The sequence below is a fragment of the Podarcis raffonei genome, chromosome 6 (assembly GCF_027172205.1).
Source record: "Podarcis raffonei isolate rPodRaf1 chromosome 6, rPodRaf1.pri, whole genome shotgun sequence".
Classification (NCBI taxonomy): Eukaryota; Metazoa; Chordata; class Lepidosauria; order Squamata; family Lacertidae; genus Podarcis; species Podarcis raffonei.
Window position 1 is genome coordinate 99,589,531 of NC_070607.1, and position 20,257 is coordinate 99,609,787.

At 51.1% G+C, this 20,257-nt stretch overlaps 1 protein-coding gene across 1 annotated transcript in view; it reads left to right on the forward strand.

Annotated features, from left to right (window-relative positions):
* Positions 1-19,433, forward strand: part of CD40 (CD40 molecule) — a 30,667-nt gene extending 11,234 nt beyond the window's left edge. The window contains exon 10 of the mRNA XM_053391739.1: positions 19,006-19,433. Coding sequence (XP_053247714.1) covers positions 19,006-19,433 — 428 coding nt within the window. The remainder of the gene's footprint in view (positions 1-19,005) is intronic.
* Positions 19,434-20,257: the final 824 nt, after the last annotated feature.

A 20,257-nucleotide genomic window follows, 5' to 3' on the forward strand; every position in this document is an offset into this window, starting at 1 on the left:
TCGCCGAGATTCCTGCATTGCAAGGGGGTTGGACTGGTTGACCTTTGGGGGTCCCTCCCAACTTCCCAGACTGACTCACAAAGACAGCAGCTTCAATGGGCTTTGCCCTCTCTGAGGTGGGGGAGCGACCTGAGCCTTGCAGAGTGCCTTCTCCAGCAGAGGTGGGCAGGGAAGGGGAAGCAGCCCCAAAGATATGGAGTGCATTGGGTTCACAGCCCTCTGCCTCTCTGGAGCTTCTGGAGCCACGCTCTGGACTGGGTGTCCTCACTTTAAACGGAAAGTGTAAATTCATGGTTTTTATAGGAACCATTTTTTATAAACCATTTTTAATAGGACCGTGTTGCGGGTGTTTGCTGTTCTCTTCCGGCCACAGAGAGTTGGTGATAATAACTTGCTTGTACAATTCCTCCATCTTCTCTTCCCTGCAAAAAAACATTTTATTGTTTTCACTGATTTAAATCAGAAGCAACAATCCATATTCCGCAAGCCCACCCCAATTTCTGTATCTGCCATGTCGGTCTACGTGGGTCGAGCCGCCTCCATGCCTTTCTTGTTTCATTCATGTTTTTATACTGTATTTTATGCTGCTTCTACAATTAAGTGTTTTATATTTGTTGTTAGCTGCCCTGAGCCCAGTTTTCTGAACCGGGAAGGGCAGGGTATAAATAAAAATGTATTTATTATTATTTACTTGTTTCATCCCAGAAACTGACGCGTCTTTTGAGCACACACACACCTGACTTGCCTTGGGGGGGGGTCTTCAGTTTGGGGTCTGTGGCAGAATCTCTGCTGCACCCCCAGTAACATCTTCTCCTGCCTGGGGGTGGGGGGTGGGTGAAGCTGGAGGCTGTGGGTTCCTGCCTGGTCAAGAGAGCCATGCCAGGAGAGGCCAAAGGGTGACCCAGACGCCTCTTGCATCAGAATGCCTCTTCAGAGAATCGTAGAATTGGAAGGGACCCCAAGGGACATCTCGCCCAACCCACTGCAAGCCCACCAACAGGGCATCAGTGCTGTAGCGTAGGTTGCCAGTGCCTGGGGCAAGGCAAATGTGCTTGGCACTGCCTGCCGATAGGCTGGAATGAAGGGGCAATAGGTTGGCGACCTACTCAAGTGGCGCCCCGCGAGCATTGAGCAGGACAGGGGATTGGTTGGGAGTATCTTTCTAAAGCCCTGCAGAGGGCACCCTGGCAACTGGCCATCACCCAAATCTGCTCCATGGTCTGCCCAAGTGAAGATTGGGATATTTTCTGTGTGAGGGGGAGGGTCCAGTCTTTTTTATTGCTACTTACTTTTTTCCCCTTTAGAATTTTGTGCCCCTAGGAATTTTGCACCTAGGGCAACCGTCCCTGTGGCTTTGCCCCTGCTATGCCACCACAGGGCATGGCGGCAACTGCCCTCCTTCCTGCTGTGGCCCCAGTAGCTGGTGATGTAGCCTTGAGCCTGGTCCAGCCCTCCCTCCTAGCCCCTGGCAGGAGGACCGTTCTCCCTGAATCTCCCCAAGGCCCTCCAGAGGGTTCCTGCTTGCACTGGGTCTGGTGTCGTCAGGTGAGCTGTAACCTACCTGCCTGCTGGGGCAATGGATTCTCGATTCATTGGAGGTTTTTAAAGGTTGGGTGGCCACCTGTCAGGGAAACTCTTATTCCTGCAATGCAGGGGGTTGGACTAGATGACCCCTGGGGATCCCATCCAACAGTGCAATTCTGTGGGGTGTGTTCTTTTCCCCTGTATTTACTTTCTGGACTTCTTCAATTATGAATTACCTGTGTGTTAGTTAATAAATCTGGATTTTGTTATTATTTTGATTTATATAAGTAGTTCTGATCTTTGGGGGTTCTGGCTAACCTTCCCTCTCAGCCCACTTCATGCCTTACCCTCAAGGTGGAAGCTCCTGCCAGGGCACTTCAAACTCCTGCCTGGGGGCAGTTTGGAGGCTGGGACTAAGACCAGTGTCCTGGAAGAAGCAAAGATCACCAGTGTGGAAGCAATGATTCTTCAACATCAAGTTTGTTGGACTGGTCATGTTGTGCGGATGCCTGATGATCGTCTTCCAAAGCAACTACCGTATTTTTTGCACCATAACACTCACTTTTTTCCTCCTAAAAAGTAAGGGGAAATGTCTGTGCGTGTTATGGAGGGAATGCCTACGGGTGGCATGCCTACGGATTTTCCTCCTCTAAAAACTACATGCGTGTTATGGTCGGGTGCGTGTTATAGAGCGAAAAATACGGTACTCTATTCTGAGCTTAAAAATGGAAAGCGTAATGCTGGTGGTCAGCAAAAGAGGTTTAAAGACTCTCTCAAGGCAAATCTAAAAAAATGTAGTATAAACACTGACAACTGGGAAACACTGGCCTGCGAGGGCTCCAGTTGGAGAACAGCCTTCACCAAAGGTGTCCTGGGCTTTGAAGACACTCGAACTCAGGACGCAAGGGAGAAACATGCTAAGAGGAAGGCATGCTTGGCAAATCCACACCGTGATCAACTCCCACCCAGAAACCTACATCCCCACTGTGGAAGGATGTGTGGGTCCAGAATTGGCCTCCACAGTCACTTAGAGACTCACTGTTAAGAATGTGTTCATGGAAGACCATCTTACTCTGCTACGAGGGATCGCCAAAGGAGGAGGAGGAGGAGGCTGAGGGAGCTGGCAGAGGATCAGGGCTTCTGTGTGTGGTCTGGTTGGGGGGCAGGAGTCTTGAGGATCAGACTGAGTGGCCTGTCGGGCTGGATTTGGTCCTCCGCTCCTGCTATGCAGCTTGCCAAGGCATGTCTGTGGTTTGAGAAAACAGTACAAAATGGGCCATTCAAAAGGGAGCAGGAAGGTCAGTGGCTGCTCTTGCTGCAAGCCGGGAATCCCCAGCAGCCAAACTCCCTGCTGGGTGGGCCACGAGGCTCAGCTTAGACCAGCTGCTTTGCATGCAGAAGGTCACAGGTTTATCCCCTCCATTTCAAAGTAGGGGCTGGGAAAGACACCCCCCCCATTTGCACTCGATGAGTCTCTGTAGAGACCCTGTGCTGAGCCAGATGGACCGGGTTCCCCCAAAGGCCTCTTCCTCCGTTTCCCCATAAGACGGCCTTTCCCCAACGTGGCGCCCTCCAAGTGCCTGGGTTGGTGCTGGTTGGTGCCCTAGTCCAAAACCACCACAGGGCGCCAGCTTGGAGACTGGCGGCTTTACAACACCCCCCCCCCCAGCAGCCAGTCTTGTTTGGTTCATTCAGGGTGTTTTTGTGCCAAAAAGAATCACGGCATTTGACGCAAATAGAAACTACAGAAACAACTGAAATACAAATCAAGAAGTTCCAGCCAGTCATAAGAGGAGAATGGAGGGCCCGACTGGATGTGGCGCTGAGGGAGTGAATGCAGCCCTGGGGCACATTTTAAAAAATGCAAAGTGAGGTGGTCTAAGAAGGGGGGGCAGTGAGGGAGAGTTTGCCCCTTTGCCCGGCCACACTGCGGCTTTGGCCCCATGAAAATCCCCTCCCCCTGAAATCCTGCCATGCGGGGGGGGGGGAGAATGCCCCTGGTTATTCATTTACTTGTATTTCCTGCCTTTCTTCCAAGGAGCTCACGGTGGTGTACATAGTTGTCCTCCCTATTTTATCCTTACAACAACCTTGTGAGGCAGGTTAGGTTGAGAGGCAGTGACTGGCCCAAGGTCACCCAGGGAGTTTGATGGCCAAGTGGGGATTCGAACCCACATCTCCCAAGCCCTACCTGGCTCTCCCTTGCCGATCATCCAGCCCCCAGTCATGGCACTGCCCTACCTTGAAGGGCGGTTGTTGCTATGTGCTTTGCACAACCTCAAGAAGCAAAACCTCCACAGGTTCTGTGCTCCTTGCAGGAAGATCTCCTGGCTGGTTTTGCTCGGTGGGCAGGCAGGCAAGAGGAAAGGTCTCTGCCTTCAGTCCCAGTGGGCATCTCCAGGTGGACTCCTCCTGAAATCCTGGAGAGGCACTGCTGCCAGCCAGTGCAGACAATACTGCGCTACTGAACCAGTGGTCTGATTCAGTATAAGGAGGCAGGGAGAAGGAGCCTTTCTGGTGTTAACGGAGAAATTCGAGGGCTCCCTTGGACAAAAAAACAAGGACCCCAGCCAGGAATACCAGAGCAAAACAGCAGCCAGTAGGCTTGGTCTTGATTGAAGACCAAGCCTTCAATCAGGACTCCCACCTGCCACAAGGTGGAACAAGATGGAAGCCCCAAACAAAAGAAGACCCCAACTTTTATTAGTTACTAATCCCCCAAACTACACCCCTAGAACTACATCATGACTACATCACTGACACATCACAAAAAGGAGGGGTTGAGGGAGGAGTTATGGAGGTAACCTGAGTGTCCTGTCACCTGGCTGGTTCCTCCTTTCCCCCTCCTCGTGAGTCATTTCCAGGGGACAAAGGGGAGTTTGCAGTTTCCTGCCCCCAGAGGGAAGATCTGATCATTGTCCTTTGTTCCAGTCCATGCTGAATCCACTCCCATATGCAAGTTCTTTGTGATCTTGATGGTCTTCTGTCTGGGACCATCAAGGTTGTCATGTCAACTGGGCAGGGCTCCTGTGTATGTACAGTTAAGGGATTATGGCCGTCCTGTATCAAACCATCCCCCTTTGATAGTCCTTCCTTCACGGAGTAAAATAAAAGTGGACCGGTGTAAATCCAATGTATGGTTGATATACTATGAATTTATAACAGAAATGTTGCGTATGTCGTGTGTGTGTGGTGTTTGGGGGGGGGCGTTCCTGCAACACTGGGGATTGGAGCAGCTTCCCGATAAAGCAGCCGGAGGGGGGCATGGTTGGGGCTCTTCCTGACCTTGCTGGACCCCCAGCGCCCATCATCATCATCCTCACCCCTGACCACTGGACATGCTGGCTGCTGGGGCTGGGGGCACCTGGAGCGGGACACCATCAGGAAGACCACCAATGCTCCCTGTCCCTGACCTTAAAGCTACAGTAAGTAGACCTTGGCGGCGGCTGCCTGCTTGGCCCGTGAAAGCGGCCGCATCTTCCGAGAAGGCGGCTTGGAGGGCCGCATCTCGACGCTCCACGGGCCGGTTCCGCGGCGCTTGTTGGCAGCGATGAGTCGCTCTGGCCACCAGGTGGCGCGCTCGTCACGCGATGGGCTATTGCGCGCCGCGAAGTCCCGGCGCTGGGGGGGGGGGGAGTCGGAGAGCAGAGCTGGGGGGGGGGGCAGCCTTTGTTTTGCACGCGGCTGGGGCCGTTTCGTATGCAAGCGGGCTCTCTCCGCACCTGGCTGAGCAAGCCCCCCCCCCCGCTAAAGCGCACGGCCTTGTTTTAGGGGCGCCAATGCAACCTCGAGGGGCTACAGAACCATTGCATGCCCCCCAGGCGCTCTCGTGCGATGGGGCAGGAGGCTGGGCGGCCCGCGGCGCCAGGTGGCCTCGCGAAAGGGGGCGCCTTCACCTCGACTCTTCCAGGACCTCCTTTGGGGAGACTGCGCCAGAGGCTTCCCTTGGCACTGGCAGGCGCCTTTCTCCGCGCCGCAGATTTGCAAAATTTGCAGACTCCTCGAGTGCTGTAAACTTTCCAGAGCCTGAAGAGAAGCGCCGGGTCTCGAGGAACATGTCGCTGGGCGCGCGCGCGTTGCTCGGCGTTTCTGCTTCAAGAGAAGCGGAGCCGCCTGGAAGCGCCTCTCCGGCTGCAGCTTCGCTTGGCGAGGGATGGCGGCGGAGTCTGGATTCCCGCTTGGCGGCAGCTGGAGGAACCACCTGAGCGGGGGCTGAATCCGAAGCGAGAGAGAGAAAAAGAAGCCAAGTTCACAAGGGAAACAGAAGCAGAACCGAGGGGCCACCTAGCAGCCTCGCAGGGGCCAGCCTGACGCCCCCAAGGGGAGCCCAAGCAGGACCAGAGCGCAAGGCCAGCTCTCTCTACCCCTCTCAAATCAGAACCAGTGAAGGCGGTGAAGGTCCTGTGTGAGTGTCTGGAGGCGGTTGGAGGATGGATGGCGGCTAACAGATTGAGGTTGTATCCTGACAAGACAGAAGTATTGTTTTGAGAGGACAGGAGGCGGGCAGGTGTGGAGGATTCCCTGGTCCTGAATGGGGTAACTGTGCCCCTGAAGTATCATGAGCGCAGCCTTGGGAGTCATTCTGGACTCACAGCTGTCCATGGAGGCGCAGGTCAACTCTGCGTCCAGGGCAGCTGTTTTTCAGCTCCACCTAGTATGCAGGATGAGACCCTCCCTGCCCACGGACTGCCTCGCCAGAGTGGTGCATGCTCTGGTTATCTTCTGCTTGGACTACTGCAATGTGCTCTACGTGGGGCTACCTTTGAAGGTGACCCGGAAACTACAACTAATCCAGGATGCGGCAGTTAGACTGGTGACTGGGAGTGGCCACTGAGACCACATAACACCGGTCTTGAAAGACCTGCATTGGCTCCCAATACGTTTCCAAGCACAATTCAAAGTGTTGGTGCTGACCTTTAAAGCCCTAAATGGCCTCAGTCCTGTATACCTGAAGGAGCCTCTCATCCCCCATCGTTCTGCCCGGACACTGAGATCCAGCTCTGAGGGCCTTCTGGCGGTTCCCTCCCTGCGAGAAGCCAAGTTACAGGGAACCAGGCAGAGGGCCTTCTCGGTGATGGTGCCCGCCGTGGAATGCCCTCCGATCAGGTGTCAAAGAGAACAACTACCCCACTTTTAGAAGACACCTGAAGGCAGCCCTGTTTAGGGAAGCTTCTAATGTTTAATAGACTATTGTATTTTAATATTTTGTTGGGAGCCACCCAGAGTGGCTGGGGAAACCCAGCCAGATGGGCGGGGTATAAATAAATTATCATCATCATCATCATCATCATCATCTCCCCTTTGAAGGAGAAAGGAAGAGCCTGCTGGATCCGGCCAAGGGGTCATCTCAGCCAGCACCCCCCACCCACAGTCTCCAGCCCCTGGGATTCAGAAGCATTGCTGCCTCCAGCTGTGCAGGCAAAGCCAGCCCCCCTGGGCCTTTGCTCTCTCTGGGGAGTGCAGTGCCCCCCCCAAGGCCAAACGTGGCCCCATAGGCTGGGCTCCCTTGGAGCTGCTTCTCTCTGCAGACCCCTGTGTCCAGAGCCCCCACTTTGGGTTGAGAGAGGGCAGTTGCCTCCTCTTTCTCTTGACCCTCCCCCTCCAATCCCCCACCCGCCCCCTGCTATGATTCCTGCCTTGCAGGGGGAGGGCTAGAGGGCCCTTGGGGGGCCCTTCCAAATGCTGCAGTTCCATAGCTCTATGGCTCTGCTGCCCCTGATACCTTCAGCGCATCTCCTCCAGCCCATCTCCTTTCCCCATTGATCCTCTGGGTCATGTGGGGCGGGGCTCTGCTTCCTGGTGCTCCCCCTCCCCCAGCCTGGGCCTTGCCTCTCCCCCAACCCATCTTCCTGCCCGCTGGTGGTGTCTTCCTGCCCAGCCGCCAACCTGCCAGACCGGCCTCCATTTGCTGCCTCCAGACTGTCACCTTGGCACCCCCTGCCCCTCCCAGTCCTTCCTCTCTGTTGCCCTGACAATAGGGACAATTATGTGCCATTATCCCTCCTTACATGGTGACAAAAAAGCTGGTATTTAAACAATAATTATCCTGTTGCAAGCGGCTGGCCAGCCTGCAAAGGCTCCCTTCTTCTTCTCAGCTTGGAAGCAGAAAAACAGCCCCCCCCCACCGCCCTCCAAGGGGCCTGCCCCAGATGCAAGCAGCCCCCTCTGGGGCTAGGCCCACACGGGGGTGTTTCATACAGATGCAGGTCACTGTTCTGTGTGGAAAGATCATTTCCATTATATACCACAAAGATTAAAACCGAGGCCCTTTGGTTGCTTTGACAGAAGTCTAATGTTCAGGTCGAAGGAAGTCATGGTACCACTCTGTTCTGCTTTGGTCACCCCCTGCCCCCCCCATTCTGGGCACCACTGTTTAAGGAGGATACTGGCAATTTGGAAGGAGTGCAGAAGAGGGCGACCAAGATGATTAGAAGTCTGGAAACCAAGCCTTGTGTGGAACTATGGAGAGAGCTGGGTATGTTTAGCCAGCTCAGAAGAGGCTGAGAGGAATATTACAGATCTTTGTAGGAATGGCTAGTGCAACCTTTGAAAGAAGTCTGCAATGAGAAAATGCAGGGGAAAGTGGCACCAGAGTTGTGGAAGGAAGCATATATCACACTTGTACCGAAAACAGAGACTGAAAAGACTCAGCTCAAGAACTACAGTCCCATATCACTGCTTAATGTGGATTATAAAATTTTTGCAGACATTTTAGCTAAAAGGTTAAAAAGAGTACTAGTGGAAGAGATACATAAAGACCAAGCGGGTTTTCTCCCAGGAAGACATCTCTCTGATAATGTGAGAAATATAATTAACATTATAGAGAAACTGCAAGAGAATATAAACACTAAGGCAGTTTTAATATTTGTGGATGCGGAGAAAGCCTTGGACTTTTATGAAAAAGAATTTACAGGGTATGGGGTAGGCCAAGGCTTTGAAAATGGTATAAGTGCAATATATTCAGAACAAAAGGCAAAACTAATTGTGAACAATGTGGTGACGGAAGAATTTAAAATTGAGAAAGGGACACGACAAGGTTGCCCAATTTCCCCATTGCTTTTTATATCGGTTCTGGAGGTTTTGCTGAACGTTATCAGAAGGGACCAGTTGGTTAAAGGCATACAGGTCGGAGCTAGACAGTACAAATTGAGAGCATTTGCAGATGACTTAGTTTTGACGTTACAGGAGCCAGAATTTAGTACTAAAAGGGTGTTAGAACTAATTCAAGAATTTGGTCAGGTCGCTGGGTTTAAACTGAACAAATTTAAAACCAAGGTTTTAGAGAAAAATTTAACACAAACTGAGAGAGAGAGGTTTCAGAATATGACAGGTTTAACGGTGGTTAAGAAAGTTAAATACTTGGGGATCAATTTGACAGCAAAAAATGGGAATTTATTTAAAGATAACTATGAAAAATGCTGGGGTGAAGTGAAAAAGGATCTAGAAATATGGTCAAATTTGAAACTTTCTTTGTTGGGACGTATTGCTGCTATAAAAATGAATGTATTGCCTAGAATGCTGTTTTTATTTCAGACATTGCAAATTGTGGACAAGATGGATTGTTTCAAGAAGTGGCAGAGAGATATTTCAAGATTTGTCTGGCAGGGCAAGAAGCCTAGAATAAAATTTTAAATATTAACAGATGCAAAGGAAAGAGGTGGGTTTGCCTTGCCAGACTTTAAACTTTATTATGAATCAGCAGCTTTCTGCTGGCTTAAGGACTGGCTACTTCTTGAAAACACAGACATTTTGGATTTGGAAGGTTTTAACAATGTATTTGGATGGCATGCATACTTGTGGTATGATAAGATTAAAGCGCATAAAGCATTTAAAAACCATATTGTTAGGAAAGCATTGTTTAATGTTTGGATAAGATACAAGGATTTATTGGAAAATAAAACCCCAAGGTGGCTGTCACCGATGGAAGCGAAAGCTCAGAAAAAGCTCAATATGGAGGCTAAATGGCCGAAATATTGGGAAATTTTAGAACAGGATGGAGATAGACTTAAATTGCAGAGTTTTGAGAAATTAAAGAATAAAGTGCGAGACTGGCTTCATTATTATCAGATAATGGAGGCATACAATTTGGATAAGAAAATTGGCTTCCAGGTGGAAAAATCAAAATTAGAAACAGAATTGTTAGAACCTAAAGCAAAGAATTTGTCAAGAATGTATAACTTGCTGTTGAAATGGAATACTCAGGATGAAACGGTTAAATCTGCTATGATAAAATGGGCACAAGATGTTGGACATAATACCATGTTTGCAGACTGGGAAAAGTTGTGGAACACCGGTATGAAATTCACGGCATGTAATGCCTTAAGAGAGAATATTATGAAAATGATTTACAGGTGATACATGACCCCAGTCAAGCTTGCAAAAATCTATCACTTGCCCGATAATAAATGTTGGAAATGTAAGGAAAATGAAGGCACATTCTTTCACCTTTGGTGGACATGCCCAAGGATTAAGGCTTTCTGGGAGATGATATATAATGAATTGAAAAAGGTACTTAATTATACCCTACTGAAGAAACCAGAGGCCTTTCTCCTGGGCATAGTTGACCAATTGGTGTTAAAGAAGGATAGAACTTTTTTTTATGTACGCCACAACAGCAGCAAGAATACTTATTGCAAAATATTGGAAGACACAAGATTTACCCACTTTGGAAGAATGGCAGATGAAGGTGATGGACTATATGGAATTGGCGGAAATGACCGGCAGGATTCGAGACCAGGGAGAAGAGTCAGTGGAGGAAGATTGGAAGAAATTTAAAGACTATTTACAGAGATATTGTAAAATTAAGGAATTTTAGAATAATGTTGGATTGGAATTAAGTGGTTTCTAGCTGTGATGGGCTAAAAGAATATGAAAAAATGGGTTTATATAAGTAAAAATCTAAGAGCGTAATAATTTAAGAATGAGATCTGGGTAGCAAAAAGAGGGAAAGAAATTGTTGAATTAATGACTTGAACTTGGAATACAAAAAAAGGGTGGTATGAGGAGGTCCTAGAAACAAGTAAATGAAAAATAAGGAGATGGAAAGATTGATTGTTTTTAACAATTTTTGTTGGATATTTTTTCTTTTTTGTTGTTTTTTCTTTTTGTTTTTTGTAATGTAAAACCCTTAATAAAAATTATTATAAAATAATAATAATAATAAATTTTATTTATATCCCGCCCTCCCCAGCCGAAGCCGGGCTCAGGGCGGCTAACAACAATAAAACAGTACAAAAGTACAGCACAAACAACACTCTAAAATCATTAATTATAAAATTGATTCAAAATCAAGCCACTGGCAACCATTGTGCCAGAGCTCCACGAAGATTGCCGAGGGAGGGAGTCAGGCTGTGCCCTGGCCAAAGGCCTGGTGGAACAGCTCAGTCTTGCAGGCCCTGCAGAAAGATGTCCTGCAGTCCTGCAGGGCCCTAGTCTCTTGTGACAGAGCGTTCCACCAGGTCGGAGCCACAGCCAAAAAAGCCCTGGCTCTAGTTGAGGCCAGCCTAACTTCTCTGTGGCCTGGGACCTTCAAGAAGAGGCTGAGAGGAGATACGAGAGCCATCTTCCAATATCTCCAGGGCCATCGCTTGGAAGATGGAGCAAGCTTGTTTTCTGATGCTCTAGAGGGGAGGACCAGAACCAACCCATTCAAATGGCAAGAAAGGAGATTCTGATGAAACACCAGGAAGAACTTGGTGTGGGTCAGAGCTGGAACAGGCGACCTTGGACGGTCCCAAAGGGCCCAAAATATTATGCTGCGTGAGCTTCATGACGGAGTGGGGATTGGAACCTTGGTCTCACCAGTCCCACATATTAACCCCTGTGCCACCCTGGCTCTCCAGTATACTTAGCCCCAACACAGCATCATAGGGTTGTCAGGAGCTCCTAAGAGTCATCCAGTCCAACCCCCTCTGGAAAAATAATCTCTCAAAGGACCTGTTGATGGCATTTTACCATTGTACTGTGGAGAGTGTATTAACTTATGGTTTGTGTGTGTGGTTTGGGAGCTGCACGGTCAGGGAAAAAACAACACTGTCCAGGGTTGTAAAGACTGCGGAGAGAATAATTGGGTGCCCTCTTCCCACCTTGGATCAAATCTATGCTTCCAGGTGCCGTAAGAAAGGTGCAGAGATGGTGCAGGATAGTGCGCACCCCAGGAATGATCTCTTTCAGCTTCTGCCTTCTGGAAGAAGGTCCAGGGTTATAAAGACTAGGACTAGCACCTGAGAAACAGTTTCTACCCAAATGCGATTTTGGTTTTAAACGCAGTGTAAGGTAATCTCTATGGGAGTATATTGTACTTAATTATGGGGTATCAGAGTTTTTAGGGGGCTAACCAGGCTGGGATAGCTGGGATAGCAGGCTTGTTGGGTTTTGAATGTCTGATGTAGTTTTTTTTTCAATTTTGTTGTTCTGTATGGGACAATGACAATAACGATTATCGTCTGGTATCGTACTGTCAGAAAGTTCCTCCTGATGTTGAGTAGGATCTCCATATTCTGGGCCCTCCTCGACATTGCTCCCTGCCTGCTCCAAAGCGAAGGGAAGAAAACTGAAAGGGCAGCTACAGAATGGGGGCCCACCAGGGAGCAGATCTTGCAGGGAAGGGACAAGAGGGGAGCAGCCCTGGCCAAGGAGACCCACCTCCTGGTCCAGCACCCAGCACCCTCCTCTCACAGGGCCAAGCCCACCAGGTGCCCATGATGGAAAACCCACAGGCAGGATCCGAGCGCAAAATCAACTCTCCCCTCCTGCGGTTTCCAGCAACTGGCATTCAGAAGCAGGGCTGCCTCTGGCTGTGGAGGGCAGAGCACAGCCATCATGCCTAGTAGCTACTGATGGCCCTCTCTGTGAATTTGGCTAGCCTTGGCAACTCCCTGCCACTTGCACGACTCCATAACATGATAAAACTGCACATAGGTTGGAGGTGAGGGCCCACGCAGGCAAATGAGGGGTGGGGGCCATCATGGGTCTCCCACACTGCCTGCCTGGGGGGTGCTCATTCCATAGCGACCTTCCTTCCCTGCCTGCCTCCCACTTGAGGGATCTCACCAAAGCTAGACTTCCTCCACCCTTGAGGGTTCCAGGTGTGTTGAGAGGGACAGCTGGGATCCCTGCATTGCTTGGGGCTGGACTGGGAGACCCTACAATTCTGTGAGTTGGACTGAGTCAGCTTCCCCGAATAAAGCAAACGGGACGTGGGCAAGGCCAGCAGACCCACAAGGCAGGAATGGGTCTGTTTTGCAAACTGCTCCACACCCACCAACCCCTCAGTGCTGTCAGTGTTTTGACAATATGCGGGTGCCCCTCAAAATCAGCCGTGCCCGTCTGTTTGGGGCAGCTCCAGGCCTGGGAATTGGGGGTCCTTGCTAGAGGCGGCAGGCAGGAGAGGAGAGGGAGGCGGGGAATGGAGGGCAAGGGGCTCTGCATTCTTATTTCCTCCCCTCCAAGGCAGCCTCTGCGCTTCCTGGCATTGTCAATTCTGCAGCAGCAGCTCATCTCCCTGTTTGCTTAAGCCGAGCGCCCGCCCGTCTCGCTGAGGGTCCTCTTGGAAACTGGCATCTGCCAGGCTCCTTCCTGGAGGATCTGCAAACCTCCCGTGTTTGCAGTCCTCTCCCCCACCCACCAGAAACACTCAGGTCCATCTGCAGCAGGTGCCTGGGCCTCCCCCCTCGCCTCGGGGCCAGGGGCGCTGGCATCACGTCCCTCGGAGGAAGGCCTGCCCTGGCAAGGGGCGAGGGGGAGTCCGTCCCTCCTGGCTGCCAGAGAAATGGGCCTGTCTCAGGGACTCTCTGGCCCCAGGCAGAACCCTATGGGGCTGGAGAGAGGACTGCACCACTTATGGGGCTCAGCAGAGTAAAGAAGAGCAAAATCATAGCACTGAATATTAGAGTCAGCATTTGTCATCACAGAAGCGTAGAATGAGGAGGGATCCCAAGGGTCATCTAGTCCAACCCCTGCCCTGCAGGAATGACAGCTCAAGGAAGGAGAGTCCCCCCCCCCTTCCCAGGGAGTCCATCCCTCTTACTGTCAGGAAATCCCTCCCAGTGTTTAGCTGGAATCTCCTTTGTTGCCATTCGGATTCCATTCGTTTGGGTCCATCTTCCGTGTGGCAGCCCTTGAGATATCTGAAGATGGTTGTCTTATCTCTTCTCAGTGTCCTCTTCTCCAGGCCTAACACACCCAGCTCCCTCAACCATTGCAGCACCTGCTGGGGCAGGAGAGACAGGTTGGGTTGCAGCTGGGGCAGGTGAAGGCGTCCAGCTGTGCTGCTGCTGCAGATGCACCAGGGCGTTCCTTCTCTCTGTGCTCCTCCCAGCAGTCACTCCTCCTCTGGTCACTGCTGCGGATGCAAGACCTGGCTGCCTCTTGTCCGCAAGGGATTCCCACACAGCAGGGCTGATGTTGCCAGTCTTTAAGTCACACTGGCAGACGTCTTGCTAACCCAGAGTTGGTGGCCCAGCGGCCTGGTGCTCCCTGTCGGGCCCTGGAATTAGCAAAAGCGATTTGGTGTTAGCCAGCGTGAAGCGATGTCCCCTTGGGGCAAAAGGAAAAGAGAGCTCTCGCTTCACAAACCCACTGAGAGGTCTGAACTGGCAGGGACTGACCAGAAACCGATTCTGGAGAAGAGCAAAATGAAAAATCAACCCATTTGCAGCAGCTGTGATTCCATGCTAGGGATCATTAGGAAAGGAAACAAAACTGCCCGTATCGTGATGCCGCCATGCAGATCTATGGTGCATCTGGGATGCGCTGGGCTCAGAGCTCTGGCTGCCTCAGAGAGCAGGGAAGAAGGGTTCAGAAAAGGGCCACCCAAAGGATCCAGGAGATAGAGGGACCCCTGACTTTTCTTCCAAGGAAAGCTGTTCCACAGTGGGACGGAGATGGGGCTGGACTCTCTCCATTGTCAGCCAAAATACCAGCATTGCAGGGGTTGGGCTAGATGACCATTGGGGTCCCTTCCCACTCTCCCACTGTGGTTCTCGGAGCCGCTCAGAAGAACAATACTCCCCAAGAGAAGCCAAGAGTCCAAGGGATGGGATGGCCTCTCCTCCTCCAGGGGCTGTTAAAGAGAAGCTGGACGGCCACCTGTCAGGGATGCTGGAGCTGTGCTACCTGCATGGCAGAGGGTTAGACTAGAGGGCCCTTAGAGGGCCCTTTGACATTTCCATGGTTCTTTGACCCCAGAAGGCGGTGCTTTTTTAAAAAGGGAGGTTGGCTGGCCATCTGTCAGGGATGTCCTTAGCTGTGATTTCTGCATGCTAGGGATCATTAGGAAATGAAAATAAAACTGCCGATAGAATGGCGTTGTGCAGATCTATGGAGCAGCCGCATCTGGAATACCGAGTGCCGTTCTGGCCGCCTCACCTCAAAGAGCTGGGAAGGTTCAGCAAGGGGCCGTGGACAGGATCTGAGGGGGGGAGAGGCTCCCCTGGGAGGAAACTTGCAGCGCTTGGAGCCTTTTAATTCAGAACAAAAGATTAATTTGCATCGGGGTGGGGCAGGATAGAGGTTGGTAAAGGATTGCCTGCCCTGGGAGCGAGGGCAGCTCAGTCCCGCTGGAGAGCAGGGGCCACTCCTTGACCAGCCAAGGCCCTGCCTGTCCAGCTGGGGGGGGTCAGCGCTTGGGGCCAGGCCAGGGCTCTGTCGGCCGCTGGCTCCGTCACGTCAGGCGAGCGGCATCTCATTAGGCAGGCCTGGCCCCGGAGTGAGGCAGGAGAGCGCCCAGACCTAATTGAATGTAACTAATTATTCACTCGGCAAATGTTCTGTTTAAATGGGATTGTGAGGGACAGAATTACTCATTCCGAGAAAGGGGGAAGGCAGGCAGAAAACAAATAGAGGGGGGATTGCGGCACGGAGGCTCCTCTGCTCCCCGGAATACCAATTACCGGATAAAGTGATTGGATAAATCTTTGCGGAGGGAGAGAACCGGACCAGTCACTTACTTCTGTCCAGCTGTTATTAGGAAGTGATGAAAAATTACGGCTCATCCCCAGCTTTGCTGCTGCCGCCGCTGCTCCTCCACCTTTTCCTCACCTCCCCAGCCGACTCTGGCGGATGCTGCCAAAGGGGGCTCAGCGTGGGGTGGGGGGCTGAGAAGCAGGTGGGGATGGGACCTGGGGGGAGGGGCAGAAGGAGCAGCTCCTGGCAGGGGTCTCACCCTATCTGCCTTGGGGGGTCTCTACCTTCCCAGCCCTCCTAGGGAGAGGTGGAGCTTAGACCAAGACAGACCACCAGTCCATTGAGCTCAATATTGCTTGCACTGACTGGCAACAAAGGCTTTGCGGGGTTTGAGGCCGTGGTCTCTCTTCCCTAAGTCCACCTCTGATCAAGTTGCCTGTCAATAACTGATAAGGGCCCTTCCTGAGGCGTAAAGGTAAAGGGACCCCTGACCATTAGGTCCAGTCGTGGCCGACTCTAGGGTTGCAGCGCTCATCTCACTCTATAGGCAGAGGGAGCCGGCCTTTGTCCACAGACAGCTTCCAGGTCATGTGGCCAGCATGACTAAGCCACTTCTGGTGAACCAGAGCAGCGCACGGAAACGCCGTTTACCTTCCCGCCGGAGCGGTACCTATTTAACTACTTGCGCTTTGATGTGCTTTCGAACTGCTAGGTTGGCAGGAGCAGGGACCGAGCAACGGGAGCTCACCCCGTCACAGGGATTTTAACCACTGACCTTCTGATCGGCAAGCCCTAGTGCCACCCACATCAGAATCCATTCTCAAGGGCCAGATCAGCTTGGCCATTCAACAGATACTTGGCAACCTCTCAGGAGTTTCCTGCCGCCTCTGTGCGACTTGAGACTCCGAGCTTCATGCACCAATGAATGTTTACCTTGTGCACATAAGGATTTTATTTGTGGCACCTTAGAAGCTGCAGGAGGGGGTCTCCCCTGGTCCCTCCCTTCCCCGCCTTCTGGGACTGAACCCAGGTCAGGACACCTCCTGCCACGGAGCCATCCTTTCTCCCTAGGATGTGCAAAGAGAATATTTTTTTTCAGGGGCAGTTAAGCACAGTCTCCAAAGAGATGGGAGCCCCCCACCCCACTTCCCTGCCCGATAATCCCCCCATGGAGAGCTGTTCACATCGCCTTCCCTCCCATTAACCGCACAAAGCAATTACTCACAATGCAACTCTGAATGTAATTACGGTAAACAAGAAAAGAAGCTGAGCTGCCTGGAGGGGAAAGGGGGGCGGGGGGGGCAGAGCAATTATCCAGCACAATGAAAATCAGCCTCTTGGCCTCTTCCTGGGTCCTCCAGGACAGGGATGCTTGGGAGGGGGTGGGAACTCTGCCCCCCCCCCGCACCTGTGCCGGGATACCTTTTATGGTTGTTGCTTTTAAAAAAGTAGATCTTTTGCCACTCAAAACTTTGTATTCCCCTTGCCCAAGTCTGGCAAAACAACCCCCCCCCCATCCCAGGCCCTTTCTGCAGCCAAAGTCAGCCCAGCCCCTCCATCCACACACACACACACACTTCGTGCAGAAACACAAACACACCTTCATTCATGATGGCTCCAGATCCCAGGAGGAAGAGGAAACAGAAGCCATTAAAAAATATAGATAGACAGATAGATAGATAGATAGATAGATAGATAGACAGACAGACAGACAGACAGACAGACAGACAGATGATAGATAGATAGATAGATAGATGATAGATAGATAGATAGATAGATAGATAGATAGATAGATACAGAATGGAAAAGCATGACCAACAGGAACTGGAACTGGAATTAATCGGGATGTGAATTAACGATTAAACAATAACCACAGATCATTGTCTCAATATATGACCACAGCAAAAAGATTCCAGGGAATAAAGGTCAAGGATTTATTGTTTCTCAGTATTGTTGGAGGGGAGGAAGACTATTGTTGACTTTTATCTATAATAGCAATTGGATAACCTCTTTTTGACTTTTTGTGTGGAAGGAAAAATAAATGAATTCCAGACTAAAGACTGGGAAAACATGGACACCAGCCTGGAGTGAACATTTCAAATACTTTGAATAACTCTTCTATATACAACTGACAGATGGAGAATCAGAAGTCCTTTTTATTTATTTATTTTTATTCATCTGCCTTTCTTTCTTTCTTTCTTTCTTTCTTTCTTTATTCCCTTCCTATTTTTCTGTTACTTTTTCTTCTTATTTGCTTTGCTTTTGATTCTGTTTCGCTTTGTTTATTGTTGTCCTCTACTCTGGGTTAAGGAGGGGATTGCCGGCAGGTGGGGCGATGGAGGGCTGGAGAAGGAGCCGGTGAGGGAGGAAGGGAAGGGAGAATCTAAGAAGAATGTTGACAAGCTGGAAGGTGTGCAGAGGAGGGCAACCAAGATGAGCAGAGGTCTGGAAACCAAGCCTGATGAGGAACAGTTGAAGGATCTGGATATGTTTAGCCTAGAGGAGACTGAGAGGAGATGTGAGAGCCATCTTCAAATATCTCAAGGGCTGTCACGTGGAAGTGGGAGCATGCTTGTAGGACTCAGACCCTTGGCTTCAAGTTACAAGAAAGGAGATTCGAGCTAAACATCAGGAAGAACTTTCTGACAGTAAGAGCTGTTTGGCAGTGGAATGGTCTCCCTCGGGAGGTGGTGAACTCTCCTTCCTTGGAGGCTTCTAAACAGAGGTTGGATGGTCATCTGTCATGGATGCATGAGCTGAGATTCCTGCATTGCAGGGGGCTGGACTAGATGACCTTTGGGTTCCTTCCAACTATGATTCTAACAGTGTGGAAACCAAGCTTTGTGAGGAACAGTTGAAGGAGTTGGGGATAATTAAACTCCTCCGCTATGCAAGGAGGTGAGGGAGGGAGCCCAGAACAAAAGCGTGTGACCATTTTAGAACCCTCAGATAGTGCCTGCCCCTGTTGCAGAAAAACCACACCAAAAAAAGCCACATGTACATCCCAAATCAGATTATGCTCAGAGTTCATGTTTCTCCCGTGTATTTACAAGTCTGTCAATCAAGACGCCTGACAATACCTGATAATGGCTCTTCCTGGCCTGTCTGAGGCATCTTTTTGAAATGGTGAATACCTTGACTCCAGAATCCATTGTCAAAGACCTGTCTTCGCTCATAGAGAATAAACCCTTTTGAGAGGACTGCTGGGCAATTTTGACAGATACTTGCCAGACCAGTTTTGCAGAGAGGTGCTCCGTCCTGGTCTCCCTGCTGCTGCATGACTTGAGGGGGTCTGGAGGTTGAGGGGGGGGGCTCCACACGGCTGCTGCATTGCTCTCTGTACTACTTCAGACATGTGCTTTATGCACTAATGTGCAATTACCTTGCGCACTTAATGAATGTGGAATTTTTAAAATGGCGCCTCAGAATTCTTATAACGCTTGAAACCTCTCCTTTGCTGGAGGTTTTTAAGCAGAGGTCAGATGTTTTCTTTAACTGCAATTCCTGCACTTCTGAGGGGCTGGACTAGATGGCCCTTGGGGGTCCCTTGCAATTCTGCGATTCTCCGGGTTGCAGGATTCATTGGCTCCCCACGAGCTCTGCTGGCGCACTTGGAGCAGGATGTTTCAGAAGAGGAGCGGCCCACCATTCCCGCGAGGGGAAAGCCCAGCGGGTCGGGCACCGTGCCGGGAGCCAGGGAAGCGGTGCCCAGGTTGGAAGCGGCAGCGGTGAGCCTGCCTGCCAAGCCGGGGGAAGGAGGGGCTTTCTCTGCAGGCGCCTGGATGCTGCAGCCTCGCCTGGCATCGCCAGCAGCAGCAGCCGCTGAGCCCGCCGCCTTCGCAGCTTTGCGCCGGGACAAAAGCTCCATTGTTGGCCGGGGCTGCCGCGAGTCCCCGGCTGCTGCTCACGGCGGAGGCGATAGCATCGCCGGCATCATAAGTTATAGCATGTGCAGGCGCCGCGGCTCATTCTTTGCTTATTGGCTTTCTTCTGTTTATCTGTAAATAATTGCCGGGACACAAAAGACTTTTAGGGCCGCTGAAGAGTTACTAACTGAATTGCCACCTTATCTGCCTGGAGGAAGGCGGAGGTGGGGGAGAAATATTTACTGCTGGGGATATTTGTCATCAGCAAATTACAGCCGCCTCTAATCCGGGCCTCGAGGAGGGAGCGAAGCAGCCAGGCAGGCAGGCAGGCAGGCAGGCAAGGGGGATCAAGATGGCAAAGCAGCCCCGACGCCGGGATTCCCAGCTGCACACAAGCCTCGCTGTGCGCACAGATGCACACACACACACAGGCACACAGACGCACAGAAATGTGTTGTTGTTGTTGTTGTTGTTGTTGTTGTTGTTGTTGTTGTTGTTGTTGCTGTTGTTGTTGTTGTTGTTGTTGTTGTTGTTCCATACTGCCCTTCATCCAAGGATCACAGGGTGGTTTACAATATAAAAACGCAACAATACGCAGCATAGTCACAAACAAAAAAACAGCACACACACCCCCCTTAAAAGGCCATAGATTGTTCCCTTAGCCAAAGACCTGGTTCTAGAGGAAGGTCTTTGCCTGGCACCTAAAGAGATGCAAGGAGGGCGGCAGGTGAGCCTCCCTGGCCAGAGCATCATCATCTGACCACGGGGTGCAGGGGGTTCGCTGGGGGAGAGGCAGTGCTGGAGGTATCGCACACCTAGGAGATTTAAGGCTTCAAAGGTCAAAAGCGATTGTGGAGCTGAAAGGCACCCCAAGGGGCATCTTGCCTGTCCCTCCGAGAAGCAAGAACCGCAGCTAAAGAATTGTAAGGTTGGAAGGGACCCCCAGCGGTCTTCTAGTCCAA